At 39.2% G+C, this 12254-nt stretch overlaps 1 protein-coding gene across 1 annotated transcript in view; it reads right to left on the bottom strand.

The window, feature by feature from the left end:
• Positions 1-12254, bottom strand: part of B3GALNT2 (beta-1,3-N-acetylgalactosaminyltransferase 2) — an 88581-nt gene that overhangs the window by 45355 nt on the left and 30972 nt on the right. Inside the window, exons 3-4 of the mRNA XM_011935759.1 lie at positions 5996-6143; positions 539-639 (exon numbers count right to left, since the gene is read on the bottom strand). Of these exons, the coding sequence (XP_011791149.1) occupies positions 539-639; positions 5996-6143 (249 nt within the window). The remainder of the gene's footprint in view (positions 1-538; positions 640-5995; positions 6144-12254) is intronic.

The raw sequence follows: 12254 nt of genomic DNA on the forward strand, positions 1-12254 counted from the left end.
AAAAAAAAAAAAAAAAAAAGATGAGACATAAATTTAGATGAAAGATATTTTAGTCTATTAAAAACAGACTCCAGGAAAAAAAAAAAAAAAAAAAGATGAGACATAAATTTAGATGAAAGATATTTTAGTCTATTAAAAACAGACTCCAGGCTCCAGGGCATGGTGGCTCATGCCTGCAATCCCAGTGCTTTGGGATGCTGAGGCTGGTGGATCCCTTGAGGGCAGCAATTCAAGATCAGCCCAGGCAAGACAGCGAGACCTCAACTCTACAAAAAATTAGCCAGGTGTCATGGCACGTGCCTGTAGTCCTAGCAGGGTGGTGAGGCAGGAGGATCACTTGAGCCCAGGAGTTTGAGGTTATAGTGAGCCATGATTGTGCCACTGCATGCTAGCCTAGGCGACAGAGCAAGACCCTATCTCTAAAACACATAATAAAATAAAATAATAAAAAACGAAAACAGACTCCATACTATTAAGCTTAGCAACTTTTACTCAACATCAAGAATGTGTATGGCAGTCGAGGGAAAAGATGACTTACCTGGATTTGTGATGTTGAGTAGTTTACAGGAATAAGGATCCTCCCTGTCTTCCACAGGCACTTCACAGCCATGAGCACCTATTATGAACTTCACAAGCACACTGAGAGATGTGTTGGCATTAACATCAGTTACTGATCTTCACCTCGCACATGCACGTTTCCTCACGCCCATTTCAGAGCTTTTACTTTGAGACACAAGTGTTTATGAGGATTAATTCTCTACCTTTATTCTTCTAGTCTAGCAAAATGGCGGAACAAGCAAATTGAAAGTTGCTAACTACCAAGTTACTTATGCACGAGTCCTTAATTGCAATGCTATATTAAAGCAAGTAAGAATATGTCTGGCCTCGCTACCAGCAAATGTTCGTATCATTTAAAAGCAAACTATAGTAAAGTCAGCTTCTCATGCCCACACCTAAAAACATATCTATATCTAAAATTTTCCTTTGTTGCCTTCTTCTATTTCAGAAGGTGTTCCTTTTGCTCAGGATTAGGTCTTTCCATCCAAGAGGAAATCCCCTTCTCTCCTAGACCTTGCTTCACTGGTTACCCCTGTAACTAGTGGCTCCTTCCCTCCACAGTAAAAACATGATAAAATCCTGACTCTAATTATTCTCTTCACCTTCCATCCTTCCTTGCTATCACACTTTACACTGAGGTCCTACAAAGAAACTAAAATTGCAGCCTCTTGTTTCTTACTTCCCACTCATTTTATAAAACAAGAGTTTTAGCTTTAACATCACCACCTCCACTGAGATTCCACTAATGTAACCAATGAGCTGCTGCTAAATCAATAGACACTCTTCAACTCTTACCTTCCTGGCTTCTCCATGGCTTGATACTGCCCAGTTCCCTAAAATGCTCTCTTCCCTTCCTTCTGCAGCCTGCTCAGTCATCTTCACTGGCTCTTATTCCCCAGCTTGTCCACTGAGAGGGGGATTAGTTCAGGGCTCGGCCCTTGGGTCTCTTCTCAATCTACTCGTTTTTTTTACTTCCTTTCCCTAGACAATACTATTTATTCTCAAGGCTTCAACTAGCATGGGAATGATTCCTGAATTAGTAACTCTAGTTTTATTCCTTTTTTTCCTTTTTTTTGTGAGACAGAGTCTCGCTTTGTCACCCAGGCTGGAGTGCAAGGGCGCAGTCTCGGCTCTCTGCAGCCTCCACCTTCCAGGTTCAAGTGATTCTCCTGCCTCAGCCTCCCAAGTAGCTGGGAATACAGGCATGTGCCACCACGCATGGCTAATTTTTGTATTTTTAGTAGAGATGGGGTTTCACCATTTTGGCCAGGCTGGTCTCGAACTCTTGGCCTCAAGTGATCTGCCTGCCTTGGCCTCCCAAAGTGCTGGGATTACAGGTGCGAGCCACTATGCCCAGTCCTGAATTAGTAACTCTAGTTTAGACCCATGTTCTAAGTAAAGGACCTATAAATTCATTGGACGTCTTCATCTAGATAACCCACAGACAGCTGTGTGCTAAAGCCTGCTACTACTGACTTCTGAGAGTCAACTGTCAACTTTTCAGAAATTTTGTGAGACGTTATTAAACATAGCCTTTATTTAAAATTAAATTATATAACCTTATAATTAAATATATATCAAAAAAAGGAAATACTCAAATTAATCACAATGTTTTACTACATTTTACTATTGTTTATGTTCTTGAGGTAATTTATATTTATTACATCTACATGGTGAAATAGTATACATGGCAAGCTACTGCTTATCTTTCCCCGACTCTGTGTTCAGAGATGTTACGTTAGTCACCCGTATTGGCCATGGTGGGAATATTCACACCCCAGAAACCGGCACATAGTACAAATAAGGGTTTGGTTTATTGTTTTGTTGATAATGCAAATTAAGCTTAATGTAATGTGTCTGTCTATAGCCATTACAGAGTGGATAGTTCATAAAAACAGTCAAGGAAGATACAATTCCAGTATTCAAAAACTATTACCTGATACAGCATAGAACTCACTGACTTTACTAAGTGTAAAGCTGACATATCTTGTCAATTTAGTCTTCACTGTTTAACTTAAAAGAAAGACTTTTGTCAGAACTATACTCTTTTGTTAAATGCAACCATAAGTTGGTCATAGATAGGAGAGTCTGACAAACAACAAAAGCGTTCTAAGAGAATCAACCGACTTCATGGAATTTACGATAAACAGTATTGTACAGGTTATTATCTGTCAATTACTGCTGTATATCCTTTATGTCAATAAAATGTATAATAAACATGTATGTACACATAAGCATCCTTTTTCCCAGAGAGCCAGTTAGTAAACCTTTAACAATACACCACTGCCTGTAGGAACCTCAAGGTCAACATATACACAACTGAGCTTCTTTCCCATGAAACCTGCTCTTCTCATGTAGTATTTTTGTTTTGATTGATTCCACTATTCTCCACGTCAGAACACTAGCAATCTTCCCAGCCTCCTCCTTCATTTTCTACAGTCAATGACCTTATTCTCTCATAAGGTCACCTCTGCAGATCAGCTCCCCAGCACTCAACCTTCCGCATGCCTGTTGTACATGATCTGCTCACTGTCTGCCTCTCACAGTCATATGCTTATCCCCTCTTTTCTTTATATACATCTCTCTGCTCTCCTACCTCTCCTGGTTACTTCTCTCACACTGTGCCATAAGCCTTCCCCCACCACCACAAGCCCTGTGCTCCAGTTATATAGAAGCGTTAGGAGTTTCTCATACACCCCGGACTCTTTGCTATCTACTTATATCACAGCACATGTAACATTTTATTACACTATCACACCTATTTCCTTCTACTAAATGTCAAGCCCCTCCTAACACTCAGGCTATACTGTATTTCTCTTTGTATTCTACCACACATACCACACTATCTACTTACAGAAGTACTTAGTGTTGAGTTTGGGTCCTTTGGAGAAATGCAAGAATGGAAAATATGCCATAGCCACAGAAACGCAGTTTCTGTTACTAATTACCAATAAAGGCAGAATACCTTTCATAGACAATTAGCATTTGGAATAAAAGTATAAACAGAAATGAGTAAATGTGCTAACTAAATTATTGCTAGTATGTATCAAATTTGTTTTTGGAGCCATCTTACTAGGTACTCTTACTAGATCCACAAAATTACTATGTCCCAGGAAGGTGTTTTTGCCTAATATCTATTTTTATACAGAGAGCTGATCATTTTCATAACACAAATCGAGCGTGCAAAATTTAAATCAAGACTGATGGCAAATAAATTAGTGGTGAATGTCTGAATATTAACTTTACTCATTACATTTGGTTCTGAGTCATTCATTCAATAGTTGTCGAGCGCCTTAGTCTGCACCAAGCTAGGTTTTAGGTATTGGGAAAACACCAATGAAAAAAACCTGAACCCCCAGTGCTCATGAAACCTACATTCAAGTGGAGAAAGACAAACAATTTTACAACTAAATACAATACAGATGCCAGTTGGTGATAAGTGTTACCAAAAAAAATTAAAGCCAACTAAGGGAAGACAGAAACAAGATAGGGATGGGCTGCTATTTAATATGGGGCTGTCTGCTAGAGTGACATCTAAGCAGACACCTGAAGGAAGTGAGTCCCGAGCACATTAGTGAGAGAGGACATAGCAAATGCAAAGGCCCTGAGGCAGGAGCACTTTTAGTGTGTGAAAGTACAGTAAGGCGGCCAGGGTACGGAAAGTAGATGTAGATAAGGTCAAAGACCACAACAGAGACTTGGGGTTTCACTCTGAGTAAGAAAGGAGGTCAATGGAGGGGTATGAATAGAGAATTGACATAATTTGACTAATTTTAAAAGGATCACTCTGGCTGCTGTATGGAAAATAAAATGTAGGGGGTCAAAGGTAGAAGCAGTAAGTTCAAAGAAGGGGGCTTCTGCAATAATCCAGGTGAGAAGTAATGGCAGCCTAGATCAGATGGTAGTGGTAAAGGCGGTGAGAAGTCAGATTCTGGGTCTGGTCTAAGCAGCATTAGGAAGGTATGCTGATCGATTGGATGTGGCAGGTAAAAGGAAAAATCAGGATAACACCAAGGGTTTTGGTCTGAGCAACCGGTGGAGGAGTCACTATTTTCTGACAGGGAAATACTATAGGAAGTACAGCTTTTGGAGGTGGTTCTGATAGTAGTGATGATTCTGAGGTCTTTCATTTGCTATGTAATGGGCTCTATTATCACTGCAACCATGAACTAAAGAAACCTGTCTTCAAAAGGAATGAAAGGTACTATGAGAAAGCACTACTAGCGACAAGAAAATTCACAATTAAGCTGGGTTCGGTGGCTCACGCTTGTAATCCCAGCACTTCGGGAGGCTGAGGCAAGCAGATCACCTGAGGTCAGGAGTTCAAGACCAACCTGGCCAACATGGTGAAACCCCATCTCTACTAAAAATACAAAAATTAGCCAGACATGGTGGCAGGTGCCTGTAATCCCAGCTACTTGGGAGGCTGAGGCAGGAGAATCGCTTGAACCCAAGGAAGTGGAGGTTGCAGTGAGCTGAGATCGGGCCACTGCACATCAGCCTGAGCGACAGAGCGAAATTCCGTCTCAAAAAATAAAAATAAAAAAAATTCACAACTGCAATTTGCTTGTATAGCTACTTAGTCACAAATGTGCCAGTGCTATTCTATCCTGAAAGGGCATTCTCTGCTTATCACGCGAGTCTTCACATAAATAGAAGTCAACTTTCTATGCATTTCTTCTCCTAGTCCCTCACCACACAATCTTCAGAGGCTGATCTCATTGAGAACAGCCTAAGGCTTTGGGCTCCTAACTAATAACTGAGAGCTATCTAACATCAGCATGAAAGGGATTACCAAAGCTCAGTTTTGGAAGGGTAGTCAGGAAAAAGAGCATGGCATATTACACACTGCAGATTACACAACTAAAAAATACTACAAAACTGAAAAAAATTAAATTTATCTCTGTGAAGTTAGTGAAAAGTATATTTAGACATGCACGTGTCTAAGGAGAAAACTGCTCTAAAATGGAACCTTTTAAGAATTGCTATTCTAAATCAAAGCGAAAAGCAAACAAATCACACTGGGTATCTAAATACTACATATGCTAACCAGTGAATATACTCTCTTCCAACTATCATTTGGCTTAAAATGTTGGTTAAATTTACTTTTTGGCCCAAACTATATGGAAGAAAAGCAAATGAAACAGCCATTTCTCCCAGGAAGAGGCCACATATCTGAATGAACATTTCTATTCAAAATAAGGTTTTTCAGAACTCTTTTTTTTTTAATTAGGCAGGGACTCATTCTCATCACGCAGGCTGGAATGCAGTGGTGCAATCACGGCTCACTGCAGCCTCAATTTTCCAGGCTCCAGCAATCCTTCCACCTCAGCCTCCCGGGTAGCTGGGACTACAGGCACGCACCACCATGCCTGGCTAGGTTTTTCAGAACTCTTATTTCAATAAATCAGGCAAGGCAACAACTCAGAAAACCTACCGTTGACTTAATGTGGGATGCTGTAGCAAATGCCTCATCCAGGTGCTTCTTATCACATTTCGAAGTTCATGGTTATTGCGAGCTGACAACACGCCAACTACCACATCGTAGTGAGTAGATTTCCACTGAGGAAATAAGGCCAACTGATCTAGAAATAAGAACAACACATTAGAAATAAGTCATGTATCAATTACCATGAAGTTCAATATGTATCATAAGTTTATTACAAAGTAAGTATATGTTTGTAGGAAATTCAGATAAATACAAAGAAAAGAATTTTTAAATCACATCTAAACCCAGTATCCAGAGACAACCACTAACAACATTTTGGTGTAGAGTCTTTTTTGTCTTTCACGTATATATGTATGTATTCATGCTCACATAAGTATATTAATTCTTCAAAACAAACAAGGTGTTTGTGATAAGAATCTGTTTCAAAAGGCAATGTAGCATAAAAAAATAGTAGGCATTAAGAGTCAATTAGGCCACAGTTAGAATCCAGGTTCCATCATACATTAGCTATAAGTTATTTAGCTTCTTGAGCTTCAGTTTCCTCAACTACAAAATGGGTATAATAATACTTCTCATAAAGCTGTTGTAAAAATTAAATGAGATAACATGTATAAAGCTCATGGTTTAGTATCAGGCATATAGGAGGCATTCAGTGGCAACTAAAAAAAAATGTGCTTTGAAAAGTGAAGTCCTACATTAATGTTAGGTATTGAGTTTGGCGGATGAAGTTGAAGGACTTCCATACTGGAAAGTAATGCAACCCTTATTTATGTCAATGAATTCTACAGCCAGTAAACCTTTTACTACCTACTAAATATTCTAAAGAATGACGGGAAAGCAATATTTTTAGTAAAAAAAAAAAATAATAATAAAGTAACAAGTCATTCTGAATGGCTCATTTTTTATTGTCATAAGGTCTAATGGGCAGGGTTACATTTCCATCTAAAACTTGTCCTTAGAAGACAGAAGAGAAAGATATACTTTGTCCTTGTTTTTCATTACCAGTTTTAAGGCTTGAGAGCTACAAGACTATATATAGCTCTGATGAGGTATCCATTTCATCTCTTTCTCCAGTGGTGGGAACTGATCCAAAAAGTTTCCAAAAATAAATTACTGAAGCCCAGACTCTTTACTACATTAAATGCAATGTTTTTATATACCATGGGATCTAGGTATACAGTCTAAAAGACAACAAAACCACGTTGATTTTTTTTTCAAAGGCCCAATTAAAATAATAAAAACAGATCTTTCTACTAGGATAATTTTAAGGATCTAATACAGAAATTTTTGTGTAGATACCTTATTTTCCACAATAGATATATTTCTTAAAAAATGTTCCATTCTAGGGCAGGCACAGTGCTCACACCTGTAATCCCAGCACTTTGGAAGGCCAAGGTGGGTGGATCACCTGAGGTCGGAAGTTTGAAACCAGCCTGACCAACATGGAGAAACTCTGTCTCTCCTAAAAATACAAAATTAGTTGGGTGTGGTGGCACTTGCCTGTTTTCCCAGCTACTGGAGAGGCTGAGACAGGAGAATCTCTTGAACCTGGGAGGTGGAGGTTGCGGTGAGCCAAGATCACACCATTGCACTCCAGCCTGGGCAACAAGAGTGAGACTCCACCTCAAAAAAAAAAAAAAAAAAAAGTTCCATTCCAAATGGAATATAGGTATTTATTATTTCACCCTACAATGAGTCATGTATTAAAATGAATTCTTTTATAAAGACAAAATTTATTTTTAAATAAACTCAAATTTTCATGGATTAAGCTTATTAATAAGCCATATTTATTGAATACCTAATCTGTGAAAAGCACTACATATAGAGTATCATTTAACATTCACAATCCATTGAGGTAGGTACTTGTTCTTTTTTTGAGACAGAGTCCCACTCTGTGGCCCAGTCTGGAGTGCAGTGGCACGATCTCGGCTCACTGTGACCTCTGCCACCCAGGTTCAAGTGATTCTCCTGCCTCAGGCTCCCAAGCAGCTGGGATTAAAGGCGCCTGCCACCATGCCTGGCTAATTTTTGTAGTTTTAGTAGAGATGGGGTTTCACCATCTTGGCCAGGCTGGTCTTGAACACCTGACCTCGTGATCCACCACCTCGGCCTCCCAAAGTGCTAGGATTACAGGGGTGAGCCACCACGCCTGGCCTGGTACTTGCTGAACAAATGAAATACACAGAGAATTCTGTAACTTAAGTCAAACAGCTTGGAAATGGCTGGGCTAAGATTTAATCCCAGGCAATCTAACTCCATTCTTTATCACTGTTCTAGTCTATAGCTATACAGCTTAATATAGCTTACCTGAGTCTAAATTCTGATCTTTTAATGCACAATACCAGTTCAACTGGTGAATTAGCAACAAGCAGATCACTCAATGCGCTGGGTAACACATCAATTTTTTTGAACTCATGGCTCAGAACATTTTTTCTCAGATATATAATTATATGATGAAAGTTGTACCTCGTACTGGAACTCACTCTAAATGAGTGTCTGAATACGGAGACTAATTTAAATGACTACATAAAATTGACAATATGCCTCCCCACCTTTTTCACACAGAAATATTATGTACATTCTAGTGTCAGGAAGTAGGCAAAGGTTCTGACATTGATTCCACAGCGAACATATTGTATTACGTAAGTATGAAGTTATTTAAATCCCTGTGCTTCAACTTCTTATTTAGAGAAAACTGACACAAAAAAAGTTTTAGATATTCTATTTCATTTGTTTCAAAGTCTCATCTCAAAAGATTAAAAGCTGTAGGGCAAAAACCACATTTAATCTAAATGCCTCTTTTATCTGACATCATCAGAAAATAAGGATGCTGCACAAAAGCAAACTTTCAAAATATTTGAAACATCACTTTTAATGCCAAAAATTTACTACCTTATTTTTGATGGCTAATCAAAGCAAATTTTTCAGAAATAGATTACACAAAGAATAATGTAATCTTTTCTTGATGTCTCAAAATCTTCATGAAAATTTCTCAAATCTATCCCTTTCTTGTCATTAATTCTAGCTGCTGCTCAGTTAGGTCTGTTTTTTCACCTGGACTAATATGAGGGCATCCTAACTGGTTTCTACCTGAATTCTCCATATAATTGTCAAACAAGATTTTTCTAAAAATAATAAAGAAATACAAAGATAACCATGTGGCATGAAAATCCCATGGATTATGGATGTAAACTACTTTTTGATCTTATTCCACCTCTCTGCCACTCTCAATGCCCCCTGCTTCTAACCCACGTCTAAGCTGCTTCTGTTCAACTGCTTTACTTTACATGTATTTCTCTTTTTCTTGCAGAGGGGAAGTAACACGGCATACTGCGGTCTTTTAGAGAACTACTTCCAGATATAGTGGAGTCAAATTTCAGAAAAATAGGTTTTTTAACCACATACCATTAAAGTAAATTAGTCCAACACTCCTGAGTACTGTGTTACACAGTACAAAACCCAAAGTAGCTGCATAATAAAATACCTGTGTAAGAATGTTCCTCAAATTTCTAGCTCCCCTTACCAATCTGGCTCTAAACTCTTTTTTTTTTTTTTTTTTTTTTGAGACGGAGTCTCGCTCTGTCGCCCAGGCTAGAGTGCAGTGGCTGGATCTCAGCTCACTGCAAGCTCCACCTCCCGGGTCCTCGTGATCCACCCGCCTCGGCCTCCCAAAGTGCTGGGATTACAGGCTTGAGCCACCGTGCCTGGCCTCTGGCTCTAAACTCTTATCACCTTTTGTTTTATGTTACAAGAACAGGGTACCAGGGTACCTAGTTGATTCTGGTGTCTAGAAACAGAGGGAAAAAAGGTGCTAAGAAGTAAACGTGATACAAAAGGACATAAAGATAATTCAGAAAAGAAAAAAGGCAAATAGCAAACCTATGAAAACATGTTCAACTTCAATAAGAATCAAGTTTGAATTAGAGCAATGAGACACCAGTTTTCTCCTACATTCAAACTGACAAATGTCTTCTTAAATGATAGTAACTAAATGATGGGTACTTCAAGGAAATGTTGTTAGTGATTTCAAGAAAGTGGCTACTCTCCACCAGGCATGGTGTCTCATGTCTGTAATCCCAGCTTCAACTTTGGGAGGCTGAGGAGGGCAGATCACAAGGTCAGAAGTTCGAGACCAGCCTGGCCAATATGGTGAAACCCCGTCTTTATTAAAAATACAAAAAAATTTAGCTGGGCGTGGTGGTGCACGCCTGTAATCACAGCTACTTGGGAGTCTGAGGCAGGAGAATTGCTTGAACCTGGGAGGCAGAGGTTACAGTGAGCCAAGATTGCGCCACTGCACTCCAGTCTGGGTGACAGAGCGAGACTCCTTCTAAAAAAAAAAAGTGGCTACTCTCTTTCATTGCTGGAAGGAATGTAATTTGGTACAGCCGTCTGCAGGGCAATTTGGCAATGTGTCAAATAATTTAGAATGGTATAATTTTGTCCAGCAATTCTAAGAACTCATCCTAAAGAAATAATCAGTGATATACTCAAAGATCTTTATTAATGATAGTGTCACCTATTAATAGTGAAAAACTGCAAGCTACATAAATGCATAAATAAGGGACTCATTAAATAAATTATGGTGTAGCTATATGACAGAATACTATGCAACCATTAAAATTACATGTTAATCATATCATTAAACATTATTCTATTAATATATCATATTAAGATAAACAGGCTATAGGAACTATGTAGATACTAGATGGTTCCCTTTATATAAAGTACAAAAGTAGCCAAATTTCTGCCACTGGTTACTATCCCTGGTAGCCACAGAACAGAGCATGAAGGGAACTTCTGAAGCACTGATAGTTTTCTTTTTTTAAATTTGGGTGGTGATTAGTTGGGTGTGTTCAATTTGTGAAAATATTTCAAGCTGCGCCAGTTTTATTCTCCTGATTTATTCACTCAAATGATAGAGCATCTCCTATGCTCATTGTTCTAGATGGCACAGATACAGCAGTAAACAAAATCTTCATAACGTCAGGAATAAATCACAGTCCCAAGCAAGCTCCCTGAGAGTAACCTAAGGGCCATGGGAGAGTTTTCCCTCTGAAGGTTCGGAGAAAATCACTGATAAAAGATTGATAGGAGAAAGGCATATAAATGTATTTGAGCAGTAAAGATACAGGAGAAAATGCCCATTTCTGTGCTTAGGTTTAACAACGTATGGATAGCTATGTGGAAGTAAGATTGGACAGAAAGGTTAGGATCTAATGTTAACAGACGGAGTTGGAAAACCCAGCAAGGCCTATCTAGATTCTTCTTGTCCTCTCAGAGTATACACCTTCCTACTAGGTATGGGATAGGACCCGCTCTGATATGAGGTTCTTATGACCTGTAATCAAAGAAGGTAGGTTAGGTAATTTTTACATAGAAAAGTGGTGGTGGTGGGGGGTAGTTAAGAGTAGTATGTTTAGGTTTTATGGCTTTGGGGCAGAGGGATTTTAGTTTCTACAGTTAGCCTCAGGTGAGAATGCAAGGCCAGAGAGAGGACAGCAGCAGCAGGTCAGAGACAGCTGCTTTTGAGGCCTTATTTTGGGGTATTATTTTCTTCTGAGACCCTACAGTAAGACCTATTTCTTTTCTTTAATATGTAATATATCCTAAGAGTCTGGCAACCTGCTCGACTCTGCACTGAGTGGACACCCAAAGGTATATTAAAGTCTAAGCGAGGGCCTGGCGCAGTGGCTCATGCCTGTAATCCTAGCACTTTGGGAGGCCGAGGTGAATATAACACTTGAGGTCAGGAGTTCGAGACCAGCCTGGCCAACATGGCAAAATGCAGTCTCTACTAATAATACAAAAATTAGCACACGTGTCATCCCTGCTACTCAGGAGGCTGAGGCAGGAGAATGGCTTGAACCTGGAAGCAGAGGTTGCAGTTAGCCAAGATGGAGTGCCACTGTACTCCAGCCTGGGCGACAGAGTGAAAGTGTGTATCCACAAAAAAAAAAAAAAAAAGTCTAAAGAAGGTTGACATCAAAATTGATTGCTCAAAATAAGCCTAAGAGTCTTAAAAATCAGACCAAAATTCCACTCGCATATGCATGCTCTTGGAAGAGATCAGTCACAAATAGATACAAATCTTGAAAATGAAGAAAACATGTAAGCCTATCATAGATCTAATGATAAGGACAATCATCATACACACTACCAAAGACACCTCCCAAAACACACCAGCACAGGCATCAGCTGCCACCAGACTACCACTCCTCTCTAAAACTCATGGAGTGTTTTACTA

Source organism: Colobus angolensis, unplaced genomic scaffold (genome assembly GCF_000951035.1).
Source record: "Colobus angolensis palliatus isolate OR3802 unplaced genomic scaffold, Cang.pa_1.0 Scaffold148, whole genome shotgun sequence".
In the NCBI taxonomy this organism is placed as follows: Eukaryota; Metazoa; Chordata; class Mammalia; order Primates; family Cercopithecidae; genus Colobus; species Colobus angolensis.